At 45.1% G+C, this 21238-nt stretch overlaps 1 protein-coding gene across 4 annotated transcripts in view; it reads left to right on the top strand.

Annotated features, from left to right (window-relative positions):
* LOC126334820 (uncharacterized) overlaps positions 1-21238 on the top strand; it is a 1262774-nt gene that overhangs the window by 1123220 nt on the left and 118316 nt on the right. For all 4 annotated transcript variants that reach the window (XM_049997463.1, XM_049997464.1, XM_049997462.1 and 1 more), the window contains exon 3: positions 4997-5116. In XM_049997463.1, coding sequence (XP_049853420.1) covers positions 4997-5116 — 120 coding nt within the window. The remainder of the gene's footprint in view (positions 1-4996; positions 5117-21238) is intronic.

Below are 21238 nucleotides of genomic sequence, written 5' to 3'. Positions count from 1 at the left end.
TCCGAATTTTTCTTTTGTTTCTTTTACTGCTTGCTCAATATACAGATTGAATAACCCTGGGGAGAGGCTACAACCCTGTCTCACTCCTTTCCGAACCACTGCTTCCCTTTCATGTCCCTCGATTCTTATAACTGCCATCTGGATTCTGTACAAATTGTAAATAGCCTCTCGCTCCCTGTATTTTACCCCTGCCACCTTTAGAATTTGAAAGAGAGTATTCCACTCAACATTGTCAAAAGCTGTCTCTAAATCTACAAATGCTAGAAACGTAGGTTTTCCCTTCCTTAATCTTTCTGCTAAGATAAGTCGTAGGGTCAATATTGCCTGATCTTCCCCGAGGTCGGCTTCTACTAATTTTTCCATTAGTCTGTAAAGAATTCGTGTTAATATTTTGCAGCTGTGGCTTATTAAACAGTGTACTCCACATAACAAAAATTTATTTCCAAGGAGTTAACCCTAGATACGGCTACGCATTTGGTTGAAAATGATAGGTTAACACATGATTTTTTTTTTATGGATAAACTTCTACATTTCCTCTTTAGCAAGACAGACTAGGGCGTTACTTCTTCTTATTACGTCTGCTCCAGGTTTTGGATGAAATTTTTCCGGACAGATGGATCGGAAGAGACGGTGCGACATCATGAGCACCACGTCTACAAGGCATAACCACTTTCGACATTTCTTTGTAGAGTTACGATAAGGCTAAAGTGTTCAGTTCACCAGTTGCTGAATGCAAACTCTTGCAGCACGGATACGGTTTCGCTATTTCATGATTTGCAAACTCTTTCGGCACAAATACGTATACTGTACAGACGATGACGGAAGAGACGTTATCAAAGATGTGGAGATAAATTGAGTATCGCCTAAATGTTCTATAGACAACAAACGGAGCACATGTGGAAATACTTTATAACCTTATTTCACTGCACGACGTGTATTTGCACAGATGTAAACATTACATACTTACGTCAACGCAGCGGTCTTGCAGCATGTGGCTTTGAATCGACTATCGCTTTTTTCACGATATTCGCGATACTGTTAGGTAATCACGCTGTGACGTATATTCGGTGCCTACAGTGTCACATCTTTCAGTGTCATATAATTTTTATTTTTAAAGGGGATCATTTAAGACTATTTGCATGGGTTCGCCCCTCAAATTTCTCTCTCATATCACAAAATTATCGTCTGATGTAGTACTAACTGAAAAAATAAATTCCTTTTAAAGCACATTTATATTCGAAACCTTACACCTGTGTCACAGAATAAATCCTACATCGAGAATACTTTACAAAAGTTTAAGGGAAGAAATGCTTCCGATAAGTATTACAGTATTTAAAGAACATCAAAATATGAACAGGCTGAAATGAACAAACAGTACATGAGACTATGTTAAATCAGTTCAACTGTAAAAAGCTAAGGAGCATATTATTAGCAAAATGAGAAATATGCAAAAGTGAAATGCCAAAATGAGCAATTCTCAATTGGGAGTAAATCAAAACAATCAGAATGGCTGAAAGAGAGCACAATAACATGTGCCATAAACGAACAAGAGCTAAGAAAGTAAGCAAATAAGAGAATAGGCAAAAATGAGATGCCAACAAAATGAGAGCTGGCCGAACTCCGTCGGCATTTATATACGGATGCGCTCGTGGCGCCACCTCGCGGCCCGTACGAAACACGCGCCCTTGCGATCGCAATACACTCTTTGCGCTCGCGGCGGCGTCTAGCTGCCCATACGCAAGTTTTGCGATTGCTGTCGCAGGTCGACTCTTAATCTATGATGTTACAACGTGTTTCGCACTAGAGCATGTTTTTTAAAACGATTGCATTAGAACTGGCTAAAGACTTCTGGAGCTACCAAACACAACAACAGTCTGCCTCAGATCTGGTCACAGGGCACAAAAACGCTGTACCGCTAAACGACACGTGTTACTCCCCTCGCTCTTATTTTTAAGAGTTCGTGTTATACGGCAGTCGCTAATGTAAGAGAAGCATTATGCTCATTACGCAGGTACGGTCTCTACCTGCTCCTCTGGCCAGGTACTCCACAGACAACCAGCACCAACCCTCACCCTTACTCGTTTGAATATTCATGCGGCAGAGGAATGCTCAGACAATAGGCATGAAATATAGGCGAGCCCGAGCTCGTAAACAAATTAGAACGCGGCATGCTAGCTGTCCGGCGCGCAGTACCCGCTGCGTCGTCGTTATGCGGTATGTTTACGTCGCGCTGTGCCACGTCGCGCGTTAACAAAGGAGGGGCATTAAAAGAAACACGTAGCGGGCCCGACAGCAGACGGGACACGGCAGACACGGTGGATGGCGCCTCGACGTGGGCGCCGGCCTCCAGGTGACCCCGGGGGCCGCGTGTGGGCAGCCCTGCCACACTCGTCGAGCCGTGCCACTCCACTCCAGGCTCCAGCTGGAGGCGTTTCCGGTCGCCAGCGATCGGTCCTTTAGCTCCTCCTGCGCTGCCACTCTTTCTGGAGGCTGTACGTCCTCAGTTGCACCCTATACTCAGGACCAGAGAAGGAAGCGAGATTAGCGTCCAACGTCCCGCCGACGTCGGGGTCGTTAGAGCACAATCTCCGAATGTTACAAGGATGGGGAAGAAAATCGGCCGTTCCCTTTCGGAGAAACCATCACGGAATTTTCCTAGAGTGACTTACGGAAATCATATGAAAGCTAAATCTGGATGACTGGATTCAGATTTGAGCCGTCGTCCTCTCGAGTACGAGCCCAGTGTGCTCACGACTACTACGAGGACCAGAGAGAAGTTTGGACAGTTAGATGGTCGACCATATTACCAACACGTTTAATGTTTTGATCTGCCTTCGTAACTCAGTAGCCAGCGCGGCTGCCTGCCATGCTACCTACACGAGTTAAAAAACCGGTACCACCACAAATTGTTCTTTGATGGGAGAACCGTAAAGACGTCCATTCAGGCTCGTGATGCCTACTGAGGAGATACTTGAATGATAACTAGCGGGTCCAAGGTCTTCAAAGCCGGCAGCGGCTGGGAGAGCGCTGTGCTGACACCACGCCCCTCCATACTGCATCCAAATTACGCCACTGTTGAGGATGACACGGCAGTCGGTCGGTTCTGACTGCCTCGCTTCAGGTTATAACGATGGAGCTACATAATGTTTCACGGGTATGCATCTGGATTGCTTTGTCTTTTTACCACGATATTTCGACAATGTAGCCGTTTCAGGGAGAATCTGGTGATACCAACGAGCTACGTTGTAGGATAGGCTCAGAAGTCGTAAAAGTCCGGCAGTATACGCCGAGAACATTATACAGGATATCAAGTTTATCTTGAGCACCCGCAAATAACATTTTGTCCAGAAGCAAAATAAATAAAAACATTTACTTATCAAACGTTGTTTAGCTATCAGAATGACGTTAACTAGCATGATTTCCTCTGCTGCATCTTTGTTTGTTACGAATAGATGAACAGTAGTAATACGTCTTTCTTAAATAGTAACCTCTACGTTTAATTCGGCAGTCCACTTTCTCTCTTCAAAACCTGTTCACTAATGTACTACAGTGTACTATTGACCGAAAAATGATAGTATTAAAAACTTAATACTGACTTGACATTCACTCTTCCATACTTGAGCACAGTCCACTTCCCTGGGGTAACGTAACTCTTCGACGAGTCTCAGTTGACAGTAAGCAAATGGAAACACAAGGATAATGTACTTCGGTCATTCTGTCAACCATCTTCAGTTGAACGTTTGTGTGAGCACGTGTACTCCTGAGAAGATAAGGTAGAAATAATATGGTACTGTACTACCTGTACCCCTATAGTAAATAGGAAGAGATCATTATTGCTGTTACTGTTCTGCTAACGTACATTCTCCATAGATAAGTTGTATTTCTACTTTCTCTTTGTTGGTATACATTATACTCACAACAACTACCAACTTAAGACGGTTGGCTCACTTTTACAAGACAGAAAGATGGGCCGCCTGTAGGAGAAAAAGAAAATAGTTTCTTGACAGCCGGCCGGGGTGGCCGAGCAGTTCTAGTCGCTACAGTCTCGAACCGCGCGACCGCTACGGTCGCAGGCTCGAATCCTGCCTCGGGCATGAATCTGTTTGATGTCCTTAGGTTAGTTAGGTTTAAGTAGTACTAAGTTCTAGGGGACTGATGACCTTAGAAGTTAAGTCCCATAGTGCTCAGAGCCATTTGAACCATATGAACCATTTTTTTTTATAAGTCTACACATTTCTTAAGTGCTTGTCTATTCTTGAGCTGACAGTTTTTGTTGGTATTTAAGTCGACACTCCTTTTGCATATCATTCCTTTAAGCTTAGTTAAACTTAACAAAAATTCCAATGTTTCTGATTTGCAATTGCTACTTTCATTTTAGAGAAAATATTCTCTCTCTCTCTCTCTCTCTCTCTCTCTCTCTCTCTCTCTACCTCTCTATCTCTTTCCCTCTCTACCTCTCTCGCTCTCCCTCTCTCCCTCTCTACCTCTCTCGCTCTCCCTCTCTACCTCTCTACCTCTCTCGCTCTCCCTCTCTACCTCTCTCTCTCTCTACCTCTCTACCTTTTTCCCCCTCTCTCTCTCTCTCTCTCTCTCTCTCTCTCTCTCTCTCTCTACCTCTCTACCTCTCTACCTCTCTACCTTTTTCCCTCTCTCTCTCTCCCTCTCTCTCTCTAAAAGTGAAACAAATTTACTGGCGAAAATTGTGTGTGATGCAACTGTGCGTTCAGACAAGAAGTTCGAAAAATAAGAGATCCCTGCTCAAATGTAGCACTTTTTTTTAATGAGTATGTTTTTGTGTATCATAAAGTCTGATATACCGAAAATATCGATATTTCACCACTATCATAGCACCGATATCGCACAGACGATCTATGAAATAGTCGATATGTCGATCCGTCATGTTTTTTTTTCCCTTTACTCTTGATGGAGGAGGGCTTGGAAACTTAGTTGTAGTGATTACGCCCGCTCGTGGCTGAATGTGTCCTTCGGTTGGCAGGTGCGAGCAGCTGCTCCGGGAGACGGCTGCCCAAGTGCTCGGCCTACCTGGCCTCCATCGAGTCGCTCGACGACAGCGAGGAGGAGCAGGCGGGCCGCCAGAAGGCCTCCGGATCGCAGGGTGAGTTCCTGCCCAGTGCGCCGTGATTCACTTCTGTAACGAGCTAAGTACAGCTGTAGCAGTCAGGACCCATCTCACAACGTAAAGTGTCAACGACTCGTCGAATAATGTTATCGAACAAAAGAGAATGCAACTAGCGGGTTAACGACGAGGGCTGATGAGCTGGCCAGCCTGGGTGTGGTTTTTAGGCGGTTTCCCACGTCCAGCTGGGTAAATACCAGCCTGGTACCTACGTCCAGCCTCAGACACACGCTGCGCAAACGTTTAGAGAGTGCTTTCTTCTCAAAAGTTGCCCCGTTGAGAGGCGTGGCTGTAGTACAGTTACAAGGTTTGTAATATTGCAAGGGGGGTTAATTAAAAAGAAAAGACCAATATTAATGAATAAATGTAATAATTTTACTAGCTGTGTGACCGGTTACGAAGTCTCGTAACCGGTTGGCCCTGACTAGTGTTAGCACGCAATCTGACTGCATAAAATAAAAATGAAGAATGATAAGGAATTTCCATTAACACAATTGATTAATTAAGTAACCTGCAACTATTAAAGCTACGAAACAACAAAGCACAAGTGTAACAGCTCTGTGTGTGGCAGTGTGACTCAACGCACATGTATCCCGTTCGGTTTTTTCTCAATACGACAAAATATTTTAAACACCATTTAAATGAACTAATTGAAAAACCAGAAATCCCATAATTGCACATAGAAACCAGAATTACAAGTCTAATAAATGAACACGAGCCAGATGCTTTGTTGACTGTATCTGTTGGTAAGAGGGATTGTTATTAAAGAAAACTGTAATACCTTTTTACCTCATTATATATTGACGAAAGTATTCCATTACACCAGCATCATAGATCAAAAGCCCATCTCCTTTCTCAAATATATTCTGACAATTGCATCTTCTTCCATCTATACATTACCCCAACCGAACAGTACAACATTTCAGTCAACTCTCAGATCGTCTACTCTCTCGCCCAACAGAACAACGACTGCTCTCGACTTCCTCTGAACTACTACTGCCCTAGTGGAGGCAGCGGAATAATGATCTTTGGCGCAATCTCTGGCGCCGTGACTCAGTGTAGCCACCTTTCAATATAAGGAGCTACCAGCCACACCTACGGCTTAAAGTTTATTCACCTCAAATCATTGCCGTGTTCGGATTTTACAAATCCATCTACCAATGGCTTCTTACAGCTTTCTTTCTTTCTTGCTGGGTCCTCGTTTCGTGTTAGTTACTGGTGTGCTGCATGGCACACAAACATCCAGCACTTAGATTATAAGTGTCTTGTTTATGAGGGGCGTTCAAAGGAAAAGGTACGAAACACCGCTGGCTATACAATGAAACAACTAGTTTATAATTGCCAGTCACTGTTTGTTCTCATCCACAGCGCGCTTCAAAGGCTTAAACGTCTGTCCTCAGGTGGATTTATATGTGTTAATACGACATGTGTGTGTGTTGTGTTCCTACTTTGAGATAACCTGTGCCACTGTCTCCAGTGGGTCACAGGCTCCTTTCTCTATCGTAATACGTCACATATAAACTGTGGGTATAACTGAAGTCTTTATTCTAAACTAACCACCAGAGGCCTGAGCACAAGTATCCCACTATTTTACGAGCTGAAGGATTCCCTTTTCTCAGAATTCCTGTGGCTGTGATAGGTACGAGTTCTCCACACTGTCCTTCAGTTCGTCGTCCGAGTTGAGGCGCTTCGATCCGAAACGTTCCTTTAGCGAACCAAACGCATGCAACTCGCTGGGCTACATATCCGGGGTGTGGGGCGGACGCTCAAGCTGCTCTCACTTGAACGTGGCTGTTGCGCTTTGTGTGGCCTTGGAGACGGGTAGACGCGTGGGGAGCAGAACCATTGCCTCTGAGCCGCCCAGGCCGATTGCTCCAGATAAAGTAGTGTAGGCTACGTAGCGTGTCACAGTACCCATGTCTGTTGATTTCCCCCTGCACGAGGAATGCCATGAGTATCGGACCTCGGACGCCGAAACAGATGATGAACGTGACCTTACTTGCTGAGAGCAAAGGTTTAAATTTTTTAGGGGGTGGTGACACATGCGCACTGTCACGCCCGGCTCTGCATTCGCGTCCTGTATGTACCAGTACATTGTACCAAAGCGGCCTATGCAAATTTCAAAGGTTTCGTTCTTACGACGTGTTTCGTACCTTTTTATTTGGACACTCCTTACAGAAAACGTTCTCACATGATATTTAGTCTAGTCTAGACGCAGACAGAGGAAAGAGACAGATTGCGTTAGGCTACCAACTGTCAGCACCACCACAACCCGTATAAAACACTCCTGGAAATGGAAAAAAGAACACATTGACACCGGTGTGTCAGACCCACCATACTTGCTCCGGACACTGCGAGAGGGCTGTACAAGCAATGATCACACGCACGGCACAGCGGACACACCAGGAACCGTGGTGTTGGCCGTCGAAGGCGCTAGCTGCGCAGCATTTGTGCACCACCGCCGTCAGTGTCAGCCAGTTTGCCGTGGCATACGGAGCTCCATCGCAGTCTTCAACACTGGTAGCATGCCGCGACAGCGTGGACGTGAACCGTATGTGTAGTTGACGGACTTTGAGCGAGGGCGTATAGCGGGCATGCGGGAGGCCGGGTGGACGTACCGCCGAATTGCTCAACACGTGGGGCCTGAGGTCTCCACAGTACATCGATGTTGTCGCCAGTGGTCGGCGGAAGGTGCACGTGCCCATCGACCTGGTACCGGACCGCAGCGACGCACGGATGCTCGCCAAGACCGTAGGATCCTACGCAGTGCCGTAGGGGACCGCACCACCGCTCCCCAGCAAGTTAGGGACACTGTTGCTCCTGGGGTATCGGCGAGGACCATTCGCAACCGTCTCCATGAAGCTGGGCTACGGTCCCACACACCGTTAGGCCGTCTTCCGCTCACGCCCCAACATCGTGCAGCCCGCCTCCAGTGGTGTCGCGACAGGCGTGAATGGAGGGACGAATGGAGACGTGTCGTCTTCAGCGATGAGAGTCGCTTCTGCCTTGGTGCCAATGATGGTCGTATGCGGGTTTGGCGCCGTGCAGATGAGCGCCACAATCAGAACTGCATACGACCGAGGCACACACGGCCAACACCCGGCATCATGGTGTGGGGAGCGATCTCCTACACTGGCCGTACACCTCTGGTGATCGTCGAGGGGACACTGAATAGTGCACGGTACATCCAAACCGTCATCGAACCCATCGTTCTACCATTCCTAGACCGGCAAGGGAACTAGCTGTTCCAACAGGACAATGCACGTCCGCATGTATCCCGTGCCACCCAACGTGCTCTAGAAGGTGTAAGTCAACTACCCTGGCCAGCAAGATCTCCTGATCTGTCCCCCATTGAGCATGTTTGGGACTGTATGAAGCGTCGTCTCACGCGGCCTGCACGTCCAGCACGAACGCTGGTCCAACTGAGGCGCCAGGTGGAAATGGCATGGCAAGCCGTTCCACAGGACTACATCCAGCATCTCTACGATCGTCTCCATGGGAGAATAGCAGCCTGCATTGCTGCGAAAGGTGGATATACACTGTACTAGTGCCGACATTGTGCATGCTCTGTTGCCTGTATCTATGTGCCTGTGGTTCTGTCAGTGTGATCATGTGATGTATCTGACCCCAGGAATGTGTCAATAAAGTTTCCCCTTCCTGGGACAATGAATTCACGGTGTTCTTATTTCAATTTCCAGGAGTGTAGTATCAATACCGCAGAGAAATGGTGTAATAATGTCGTGTGACTAGACCTCCCGTCGGGTAGACCGTTCGCCTGGTGCAAGTCTTTCGACTTGACGCCACTTCGGCGACCTGCGCGTCGATGTGTATGAAATGATGATGAGCAGGACAACACAACACCCAGTCTCTGAGCGGAGAAAATTTCCGACCGAGCCGGGAATCGAACCCGGGCTGTTAGCATTGACATTCTGTCACGCTGACCACTCAGCTACCGGGGGCGGACTAGAGAAACGGTAAGAGGTAAGGAAGAAGAAGAGAAGACGACGAATGTCTTTCACTCCAGGGGAAAGAAAGGCAGTGAAAGCGTGATCGCCCGGAAAAGCCCACTAGGTCTCCCTGCCAACATAGCGACGGAACTCTTCCTTTTCTGTTGATGATTAAAAACAGCGTTGGTGCTCCATTTCTCAGAACATGGAAATCATCTGAGTGAAATACGTGGGCAGAGCATGAAAGTACACAAGCAATTTGTGCGTGGGACAGCTTTGGAATCTCCCTGCCTTTCCTCCCTCTCTGGCGCACAGAGCCTGCTGCGGCCGCGTAGATACAAAGCCTCTCCGCCACACGAGGGAGCCGGATAGTACTGTGTTTATAGAGGGAGCCTGTTACGAGCTCCGTAAGTCGCCGGCGTTGCACGCGTCGGCCCTGCGCTCGCTCGCGACCTGACCCCGGCGAGAGGCGCCCTTTGTCCAGGTAATGGCCGTGCCGCTATTTACGGAGCGCAATCCGGCCGCCGGAGCTGTTTATGGCCGGCGGAATGTGAGATACCGGCCGACGACTCGTGTGCAACCTGCAAAGGCGTGGCACCGCAGTGCGACACACGGCCGACCCGACCCGTAATTGGACGAGGAGTACCGAACAATGAGGCGCACTGCCTAGCGCCACAATAGAGCCGCGGAATACATTAGCAAACAATCCCCCGCGGCGGTCGGCCCTCGCTAGCCTCAACCGCCATTAAGCATTGAGCGCGGTTTCTTGGGCCACCGCTGGAGGACCTTTGCATAATATTCCAGCGCTCTCTGCTCCCAGCCGATCCAGTGCAGAGCGCGGCTCGCCGGGAGCCAGTTGGTCTGTGGCACAACCGGTGTACTGCTGGAGGCCACTGACCCAAACAATCTAAACTGATGTACATTCCAGATGCTGTACTTCTTTGAACAAAACGGAGACTGCAGGCTTCCGTCGCCGTTGTAATTGACGGTAAAATCTTTCGAATTTTGAAACCGTGTCTTATTCACCTTCAGAATTCTAAAAACACTCGATTTTTCGAGCCCTCTGGGATCTGCTTCAGAATTCTTCTACACTGGTGTGCAGAACTTCAGGGCAAAAGTAACTTTCGTGTTACGTGTCACTTACAAAGTAACACAGCTCTGTGAAACCTGGACCATAGATAGAAAGAAAGAACTGCTACAGCATACTAAACAAGATAACTGAAAGAAATACCTGATGACACGACAAAAATGATACTTTTATTTAAAGAAAATAATTACACCGATGTCACCGTGATTCACGATGGCCCCTCGACATTACAAATGACGGGACATTGTTCTTAATAGTGTGGTTCATCACTGCGGACGGCAGTGCATCCTCTGCAAAGAGCTCACCTGCTGACCCATGGTTGGTAAGGAGATCCTGTGTTAGGGCATTCCATTCTTCTACCAGCGCCACTGACAGCTGCTGGATTTACGTGTTCCCACTTATCTTGCAGTAAGTTGTTCTGATCCTCCACCGGCGCCACTTTGTTCTGATCCTCCAGCAGCACCGCTGCATTACGTGTTCCCACTTACCTTGCCGAAAGGTGTTCCGTTCTTCCACCAGCGCCATTGACAGCTGTCGGGTGCACTACGTGTTTCCACTTATCTTGCAGTAAGGTGTTCTGTTCTTTCACTAGCGACGATGACAGCTACTGGATGCATTATGTGTTCCCACTTATCTTGCAATAAGGTGTTACATTCTTCCACCAGCTCCATTGACAGCTGTTGGGTGCGTTACGTGTTCTCACTTCTCTGCAATAAAGTGTTTTGCTCCTCCACCATTTCTGGTGACAGCTGCTGTATGCATTACGTGTTCCCACTTCTTGCCATATGAGGGTACGTTTTGCACTGCTGAACATGATCCTCTTTGGTGGTCCACGTGTTATTGTGTGTCAAGGCAAAATGCTGTGTGGGCGCACTGACATCAAAATCTTCGAACAAGGTGCACTCAACGGGTTCCCCATGTGCTTTCAGGTGTACCTTCTGCCCTGACTTCATTTTTATGGACGACAATGTGTGACCACATCAAATGGCACAAGTGGTCGAGCTCTTGAAATGAAGGAGTTTTCAGTGGGTGGACTGGCCTACACATTCCGACGACGTAACTCCTTTGAGCACATGTGGAATGCATTAGAGAGTAGTATTGCAGCATGTCCATATGCATGAACGACTATCCATCAGTTGTCAGTTGCATTGGTGGAGGAACAGAACGCCCTACCAGCAGAACGCCTTACCAACATTGTGGCCTGCATGGGAAAAAGGTTGCAGAGCAACCACTGCCGTCCTTGATGATTAAACAACCTGTTAAGAACCGCGTCCTGCATGTGTTGACTTCAGCATAATTACTGTCTTCGAATAAAAGTGTCGTTTCTCATCGACTTCTCAGGTGTTTCTTTCAGTGTACTGTAGTGTAGTAGTTCTTTCAATGTGTGGCTCAACTTCCATGAGCAGTGTCACTTGGCGGTGACATATCATGCGAAAGTTACTTCTGTCCACAAGTTTTGTTCACCAGTGTAGTATCCCCAGGTAACTGAAACTTTAGCCACCCAAGGATACCAAAAGTATTATGAAGAACAGCGCAGGAGAGGGTTCGAAATGTCGAGTCTTCTACATGTTTGAGGACAGATATGACGTGGTCCAACAACTCAATATTTTCAATATTACTACCCGGTGGGACGATTTCGGCGTGTGACAATGGAGCACACACATTGTTAGTGGATGCCACAAGATGGCACATAGAGATGTGCATTTTTGTTTCACTCATCTCTGTACTTTGCACAGACACGCAAGTCAAGTGGTACCAATCTGTGAAATACTTCTGTTTACGCGATCTTTAAAAAGTAATCGTGCAGTGTGTCTATCTCGTTCCAGTGCAAGAAAACTCGGATAATTTCCCATCTACAGAGTGAACTAGAACTTCATCAACAAACTGCCAGAGGCGGTAGTATGGACCAAACAAGAAAAAAGTGTAGTAAACATGTGCTTTAAAATCCGTGCCTCAATAGCAAAGAGCAGTTGTTCATCTTCGATACTGGAAACACGCCCCTTTTATTGCTAGCTATTTGCTTTCCATATTTTGGGAGGAGGTAGTATGTACCATTACAAAATAAAGGTTTCAAATAAATGTGGGCTCTAAAATACATACCTTAAGAGTGAGCTCTTCCTCAGTGGAAGAGAGACAAGATGAAAGAGTGTTCATAGCTCATAAGGTATGCGTGTTAGAGTCGATGTCCACTTGACATGTTTTCTTCTTCTTTTGGTCCATACTGCCACCTCTGTAAGTTCGTCAGTAGACTTTCAGTTCACCTTGCGTATATCATGCCTGAACTAAAGGTGCATTTGTATTGGCTGTTCTTGACGTTTCTAACATTCCGGAGCTTTCACCGACTCAGCATTACTTCCAAGACCCCAAGTGCCTGTTCCTCTATCAACTCCTTCAATTTGGGCGCAACCTTTTGGATCCCCCTAAATATAAATATTGCACACTTATGGTTTATTGACAACAGAAATTCATGCAAAAGGGGTGTAAGTTAACTAAGAGTTAAAAAGGATATTATCAACATGATGAATGTCCTAAAACTGCTGTCACGGATGAAATCATTGAGACAGTGCAAAATATGATACTGGACGGTCACGAATAGAGGCCATATAGCTGACTCTTTGTGCCAAATATGTGCACATTTCGAAAAATTCTAAGCAAAGGCAAAACCGAGAATATTTTTTTTCATCCACGATTCGGCCTGTAATAAAAAAAAGTTACTGATTTTGCGTGCCGATTTGTTTCTTCGGACCACAAGTGTACGCCAGAAACGCAACAGGATTCACAGTTGCGGATGTTAGACAGAAGCGGCCGTGCACAAAAAAAAAAAAAGCGAAAATGGTTTCATCTACAGAAAATGTTACGACCAGTGGTTTGGAAAATGGAATCTTCGTATTGACTGCGTTGTAAAGAGCAAAGCAGAGAATACCGAGTACTGTAGAAGTCCTCTGGAGCAACCGATTCATAAATACGTTTTAAGAGGCGTGCAACCAAAAGGAACCATCGCCTTTGTTCTAGACAATGTGCTTTCTCACAAAAATGCTTTGATAATGAGAACTTGAGATTTTTAGTATTTATTTTGGGAACATTTTTTCCTGTTCACGGGATTTGAAACCATTTGACTTCCAACTATACCCACATATAAATGAATTTGTTTCTGGAGTTGGTTATGACATCCGCAGATGGGTATTTGGCAGATTTTCTAGAAGCTCAGATTAGGGTTAGAATCTACGTGCTGGGAACAGGGGACAAAGTGAGCTGAATTAAAAGGACGGGAAGATGGAAAAAAAAGTGCTTCCCTCTATCCAAAAAACAGTCTTTGACTGTCAAGACGAGAATCATATCGTAAATAAACACGCAAATTTTTTCCTTTATATTATAGATACAGTGGTTTCCATAAAATGTTAGCCAACGCGAACTTCGGGGGACAATTGAATAAATGTCGTGCTTTTCATTACTATAAATAATTTCGGCTGTTCGTAAGTCGAGTCCTGTGCAAAATTAGCTTTTACATTCCGTTTAACAGCTCTTGTTAACGAGCATTCATTTTTACTAAAAACAACAACACAAGTATAGTTGTACAGTATTTATTGATGGCTACACTAAACTTTTAGTTCTAAGATGTCTTCAACAATCTTCGGGAAGTGAACCAATGCGACCGTTTTAGAATTAGAATAATCCATTCTAGAGCAGTAGTCAGTTTCATACTACTGGCTTCCTTTTAAACCATTTAATCACTCAATTTAATTAAATTCGCATAAATAAATATGAGGGCGAGCGTGGAGGTAACGTCTCCGAATTTCTTATGTAAAACTCTTAAAGCTTTTTAAATAAAACAAACGTAATTAACATTTGACGATTTTATTCTTCATGTCTACATACTTATTTTTCAATATAGTAACACCGGCGACGAACATATTTGTCCTAACGGTAGATCAGTTTTTGACATCATCACTATAGAATGTTTGACTATCACTTTCACAGTGAAGTCGTCGAACGTGTTCTTTAAATTTCGAAAATAGATGAAAGTTGGATGTGGCCAATTCGTGACTATGCGAAGGATAATAGATGACAGCGAACCCAAGGCGTCGGATTACTGCATATGTCGCTACGCTCCTCTGGGGTCTGGTATTGTCACTGTGTAGGAGAGCGTTCTCCATGTGTGGACGGACTCATCAAATTCGTGCTTCCAGATTCCTGAGCTGTTTCTCACCCGCCGGCGTTACACACCACAATTTTGCGCGCAACAAATCTGAAACCCTCTAGCGGCAGAGTGGTGTAAATATATAAACATGAAGAATAAAGATGAAGAATTTCAATAACGTTTGTTTTATTTAAATAGCTTTAAGAGTCTTCACATAAAAAATTCGGAGGCGTTACTTTCCAGCATGCCATTGTAGAAAACTATGGAGATTAAATCAATGGAATGCAGTGACAAGAAATAATGTCGGTGCAATCCGTTCAGAAACGTCGAACCTTCTGACATACTCGTCTAATCTATGACCTTTTTTAGAACCTGTATGTACAGGCTGTGATAACTCGATATAAAGCACCATCAGCCAAGCGAATAAATTAATCCGTTCATCAGATAAAGTGGTACCACCTGAGGCGTGCCGTCAGTCTTACAGACATTGCATATGCATGGCTGACTTCTCAGTAGGACTATATTGCGGCAATTTTCATCTAAATTGACGCAACTGTGAACATAATAAGGCTTATGGTCAGGCTCCTCTAGCTCTGTATCTAAAAAGGAGGGAATTAAGGCGGACAGGTGCAGTCAACCGAAGCCTGCGCCAGCTTGTCACAGACGCGCATGGCCTCTCAGCTGAACTCTCTTAGTCGTGAACTTCCGGCAGGTCGAATAGCTATCAAACCCACGTCTGTTGCGTAGGCGTTATTATCATCCATCAAGGTAAGTCTAGTACACATAGTAACAGAATATATTGCGCTTGCAAATGTGACGAAAATTCACATACGCAATGTCCTCCGACAGAAATGCTACCTCCAATTATTAAAGAATACATAGAAATGATATTTTTAACGGAACGTCCTAACATTTCTTTTTAGTGGTTTGTGGTGGAAAACATATATTAGGATGTTCGGACGAGGATTAATACGACGTCATCTATGTAACATGGCTTAATCACTGTCATTTCTATTTCTGTCTTCTGGCACGAAAGACACAGTGGTATTATTTACACACAACCTCTTCATTATACTGTATCTCAAATACTATTTTTAGAGGAGTTCACAGTGCTTTGGAAGTTTCCCGCATCAATTTTCCGAAGTACTCTTGACTAGGCAAAAATCTTCTTGAAAAACCTGTTCTTCCATTACGAACAGATCGTGTTTGTCCCCTCTTCTCCTCCTCCTCCTCCTCCTCCTCCTCCTCCTCCCCCTCCCCCTCTCTTGTGGCTACCATTGGGTACTTTATTTGGGAAATGACATTTCTTTTTCCTCAAAATGGTTCCAATGGCTCTAAACACTACGGGATTTAACATCTTAGGTCATCAGTCCCCTAGAACTTAGAACTACTTAAAGCTAACTAACCTAATGACATCACACACATCCATGCCCGAGGCAGGATTCGAACCTGCGACCGTAGCAGTCGCGCGGTTCCGGACTGAAGCGCCTAGAACCACACGGCCACCCCAGCCGGCATCTAGCCAGTTACTGATATAGTGAGCAAACATATTGTGATCGTAACAGCTCAGCCTCACCGACAAAAAGGACAACGCTTTTAGAGGGACGGAAAATATGATAACCTACTTGCCTTGTTTTGGTAGTCCGGCAGGGTCGGTTAACTACTTTCACAGTTCACGGCCGTCGTGCGTGACGCCCGGAGAGGGCAGAGCCTGATCCCTGTTACCAGAAGCTTCGGAGGCCGGAGATGAGCAGCGGCCTTGATAAACCAGAGGTTGAAGGGCACGTGCTAAGCCCTAGGAAGCCGTATCCGAATCAGCAGCTGCGGCCTGCCGGTTCCGTGTTTGCGTGCCCGTGTGTTTGCACAACGGCGCTACGGTCAGCCTGCCGCGCTGTGGAGAACCGGCGCTTGTGATCGAGGTCACCGCGCAACGTGCTTCGCTCGCTTGAGACTCCGCTTACTTCTTGTTTGTAAACGTTTCCACGACTGCGCTACAGACCTGACCATGGAGAGCAGACACTCTTGCTTCCGCGCTCCACTTGTAACTGTATACCCACGGTGTTTCGAAGCAACTGAAGTTATTTGAGGGGGCAGATCAGGGTGCAGCTCGATTTTGAAACGGATATTCATGATTTTTTTAAATAAAATTACAAAACAATTACAAAACTGACTTAAGATCTTCAGTTGCACGTCATCAAGAAGGTATTATTAATTTTTAATTAGAAAATTTACACTCAGACGACACTACACGACAACGACGAAGGCCTTCGCTGAGTGTAATGGCGATTGATGTGAGATCTGAACGCCACGAATTTCAATCTATAACAACATTTCAAAAACTGATGATACTGTCTAACCTAGTTCGTGGGGGTATTTAAAAAATTGTTCTGAACAAAATGGCGACTCTCTGAAATAAAAGTCAATTTTTCGACATAAAAGTCGTTACAGAAAATTTCACCACAAAACAAAATTAAAATGAATCGCAAAAATCCTACGTATTACAGTAGAAAATGCGCCGACTCACAAGTTAAAAAAAAAAAAAAAGTGTAATATAGTTGCATGGATATTTCATGAGTTATAGCCCACCCCAACTTATAAAAATAAAATAATTTTATTTAAAAAAAAACAAGCGTTTGAAATTTCAACTTGTATATTTACAATACGGAAATTGAACAAACATTTACTGGGCAATGCCAGCGCGGTATAGTTGGCCATTTCTCCGCCGATGTCTGAAAAACACTCATTTTGACTAAATTATATCGATTACCAATGTGTTTTTTGCACGCTTGGGATTACTTTTCGGATGTTCTCCGTCCGTGTAAATACGTTTGTCGTCGTTTTCAAGCACCCACGTTTCACTTCGTAGAAAAAAAAAAAAGCGAAAAAACAAGTGAAGCAGACGCGAGACGTACACATGCTTTCAGATTGATGACCATAAAGGAATTATGTTACGAAGAGAAATCTTGTTGAGAACAGTATTGTAGTTGATACTGATGTCAGTTTTGATACTATCCGAAACTAACGAATACCCCTATCCCGTCGGTAACTATTGTAGTAGTAAATCGGTTGCATTAGAGCACTCTCATGCACCAGACCCTCACGCAGTAAATCGCGTTTTTAACACATTATAACTTTTACGGCACACTTCATATGAAAGAATCTTAAAAATAACGTCTCTAAGAAACGTTTTAAGTCATTAAAATTAAGTTAAAACAATTTGATCCTGATAATAAAGGGAAGTGTTTCGGTCTAGGTTACATGCGTGTTAGGTTCCTTTCGAACAATGATGATGTAATAGTTCCATATTACGCAAAATACGATGACGGCTAGATGATGTGACGTAATTACAGTCACCAATTTTTTGCTCCTAATGCATTTTTTATTTATTTATTTTTTACGTAAGTGGCGCATTGCGACTCATAGAAATGTGTCCGTATGTAGTTGATTTGGATTGTGACATGGCAAAAAGGTCAAACGTGTGACAAAAGCATATGTTGCTTTCACTTTTAACCTTTATGGCTTGTCAGGTGACAGTGTGGATGTCATACTGTCATAGAAGCAGTGTGTGGCGCACGATTTGCACCTGGTGGCCAAAACTGGAACAAATTTTTTTTAACAGTGTAACTCGGCTCTGCAATAACTCATCAGCATATCTACTACGTTTCGCTGCCATACGATAATTACAGCCCACATTGGAACTCCACGAGTAGCTGCACTGCTTTAACTCCATGTTCCGTAATTACTGCATCTTTGTAGCCTCTCCCCGATGTTATTCAATCTGTATATTGAGCAAGCAATAAAGGAAACAAAAGAAAAATTAGGAGTAGGTATTAATATCCATGGAGAAGAAATAAGAACTTTGAGGTTCGCCGATGACATTGTAATTCTGTCAGAGACAGCAAAGAACTTGGAAGAGCAGTTGAACGGAATGGACAGTGCCTTGAAAGGAGGATATAAGATGAACATCAACAAAAGCAAAACTCGGATAAAGGAATGTAGTCGAATTAAGTTGGTTGATGCTAAGGGTATTAGATTAGGAAATGAGACACTTAAAGTAGTAAAGGTGTTTTGTTATTTGTGGAGCAAAGTAACTGATGATGGTCGAAGTAGAGAGGATATAAAATATAGACTGGCAATGGCAAGGAAAGCGTTTCTCAGGAAGAGAAATTTGTTAACATCGAGTATAGATTTAAGTGTCAGGAAGTCGTTTCTGAAAGTATTTGTATGGATTGTGGACGATAAATAGTTTGGACAAGAATGGAATAGAAGCTTTTGAAATGTGGTGCTACAGAAGAATGCTGAAGTTTAGATGGGTATATCACATAACTAATGAGGAGGTATTGAATAGAATTAGGGAGAAGAGGAGTTTGTGTCACAACTTGACAAGAAGAAGGGACCGGTTGGTAGGACATGTTCTGAGGTATCCAGGAATCACAAATTTAGCACTGGAGAGCAGCGTGGAGAGTAAAAATCGTAGAGGGAGAGCGAAAGATGAATACACTAAGCAGATTCAGAAGGATGTAGGTTGCAGTAAGTACTGTTGGATGAAGAAGCTTGCACAGGATAGAGTAGCATGGAGAGCTACATCAAACCAGTCTCAGGACTGAAGAGCACAACATCTGCATAAACCATTCGCTGCTGCACCATACACTCGTTGGCTGGCTACGCTCCTGTAGCGGGCAACCTGCAGCTGGACGCCTTCCAGCGGTGTTTCGCAGCAAGTGTTTGGAGCACGCGTGGCGACGATGCGCCCGCAGCGTCCACGCCGCCGCGGATGTTGACGGAGCGACTTCCGGCGCCCGTCGCACGGCGTGTCCGCCGCGGGCGCGATGTTTCGGTTGGCGGGTCGCCAGCAGCTCGCCTTTAAGCGGCCGCCCAGATACGAGCGCCGAACGCAAAAACAAACGAAAAGCAAAAAGGCGCCTCAATGGGGGGGTCTTGTTTGGCGCACGCGATACGGGGCCCCGGTTTGACGGCCGCGGCGGGCCCTGGCGGAGCTAATGCGAATTGAATGATGGCCGGGGGAAAAGGCGCCGGAAGAGCTGCAGGGCCCTGTTTAATTGACGGACCCCGGCACGAGCCCGAAATAAATACGCGGCGGCCCGCGTAGCCAATCAGCGGGCGCGCTTTCCCAGTCTCTGCACCACTGTCAGCGCCGCTGGTTTGGGTGCTGCTACCGTCACACTGGCCCCTCGCGACGCCATTACGAGGAACAGATGGTCTATACACATACAGCGTAATGTGACCATAATATTAAGAGAAAAGACGCAGCGCTCTTTGCTTTTCTCGAAAAGTGGTAAGTGGTTGAATACTACTTTCCTACCGATTCTAATTTTTTAAAACTCTCCTAAAAATCATATTGTAATTGAGGATCACACCACTATTTGGGCATGACGAATAGTCAGTGCTAAATGGGGAAACTGAGGTCAGTGAACTCTATTTTTTCGTATTAATTTAGCCGTTTTTGACGCTTACAAGCAGGTAAATGCACATTACATAGACACAGGAAATAGATCAGCTGCTTTCAGTTGTTATTGTAAACTATGGCTGAATTGTTTAAGTTATAAGTTTTCTCCTTATATGATGTCGTGCCGCGCGGGATTAGGGCGCTGCAGTCATGGACTGTGCGGTTGGTCCCGGCGGAGGTCGAATCCTCCCTCGGACATGGCTGTGTGTGTCTTTGTCCCTAGGATAGTTTAGGTTAAGTAGTGTGTAAGCTTAGGGACTGATGAATTCACACACATTTGAACATTTTTATATTGCGGCATGTTTTTGTGGCTCCTCCCGTTCTTTATCTTTTAAAGAAAATGTGCATTGTACTTCGTTGGTAGTGCGCTTCCAGACAAGGGATGGTGCCTTTCTGTAATACAAGTAATGTTCGACGACGACAGGGTGAAACTGTCATATAGACCAGATGGGACAACTATTGCACACTGCATGTGCGCGCATACCATCCAGTGGACGACGCCACATGGTAACAAGTGAAACGTCCCCTTAGAAAAATTATGAATGACTGTGCTGGTAAACTTCTACGTTATTTGATTTTCAAACAGATGAGCAAAATTCAATGTATGGTTCAAATGGCTCTGAGCACTATTGGACTTACCTTCTGTGGTCATCAGTCCCCTAGAACTTAGAACTACTTAAACCTTAACTAACCTAAGGACATCACACGCATCCATGCCCGAGGCAGGATTCGAACCTGCGACCGTGGCGGTCGCGCGGTTCCAGGCTGTAGCGCCTAGAACCGCTCGGCCACTCCGGCTATGAACTGACACATTTTTTTATTTGTTATTTTTTTTTAGCGCAACGCAATCTGACTTTCAATAATCCTTACAAAAAAGAATGGTCCTGACTAACAATAACCTATACATGTCATGAATCACTTACCTCACAAAAATCTTTGTTACTCAAACTACCGCAATACAGCGAGCGCCAATGCTGCCAGCTAAATAAAACTACTGAAGGCACTAACTACTGATAGGCATAATTAGCAAATGAGAGAGTTTGATAGAGAACAAACAATGTATTTACCTTAATAGTGTTCAAAGTCATCATGACATCACTCTATACAAATTTCCTTTTTCTGGCGGACACACGTCCAGATCGTACGTTTATAGTAACGTCTCAAAACTCTGACATCTCTTTCTCTCTCTCCACATCCACCACTGCTGGCGGCTCACCTCAAACTGCCCAACGCTACGCGCTGTCCACATCCAACAGCCCAACACTACTCGTGCGAATATTCCAACAATGAGTTCAACCAGCCACAGACTGCACTCAGTACAGTCAGTGATTTTCATACGGAGCGCTACGTGGCGTTACCAACATAAAAACCTAAACAGTCTACTTACACAGGTCATTATTGTCTCATAAGGCAAACTCCCCATCTCTTCCCTCTCAGATTTAGTGGTAATATGACCCAGTGT

This window comes from Schistocerca gregaria, chromosome 2, assembly GCF_023897955.1.
Source record: "Schistocerca gregaria isolate iqSchGreg1 chromosome 2, iqSchGreg1.2, whole genome shotgun sequence".
Classification (NCBI taxonomy): Eukaryota; Metazoa; Arthropoda; class Insecta; order Orthoptera; family Acrididae; genus Schistocerca; species Schistocerca gregaria.
Note: the sequence above shows the minus strand (reverse complement) of the source record. Positions and strands in the feature narration are given on the sequence as shown.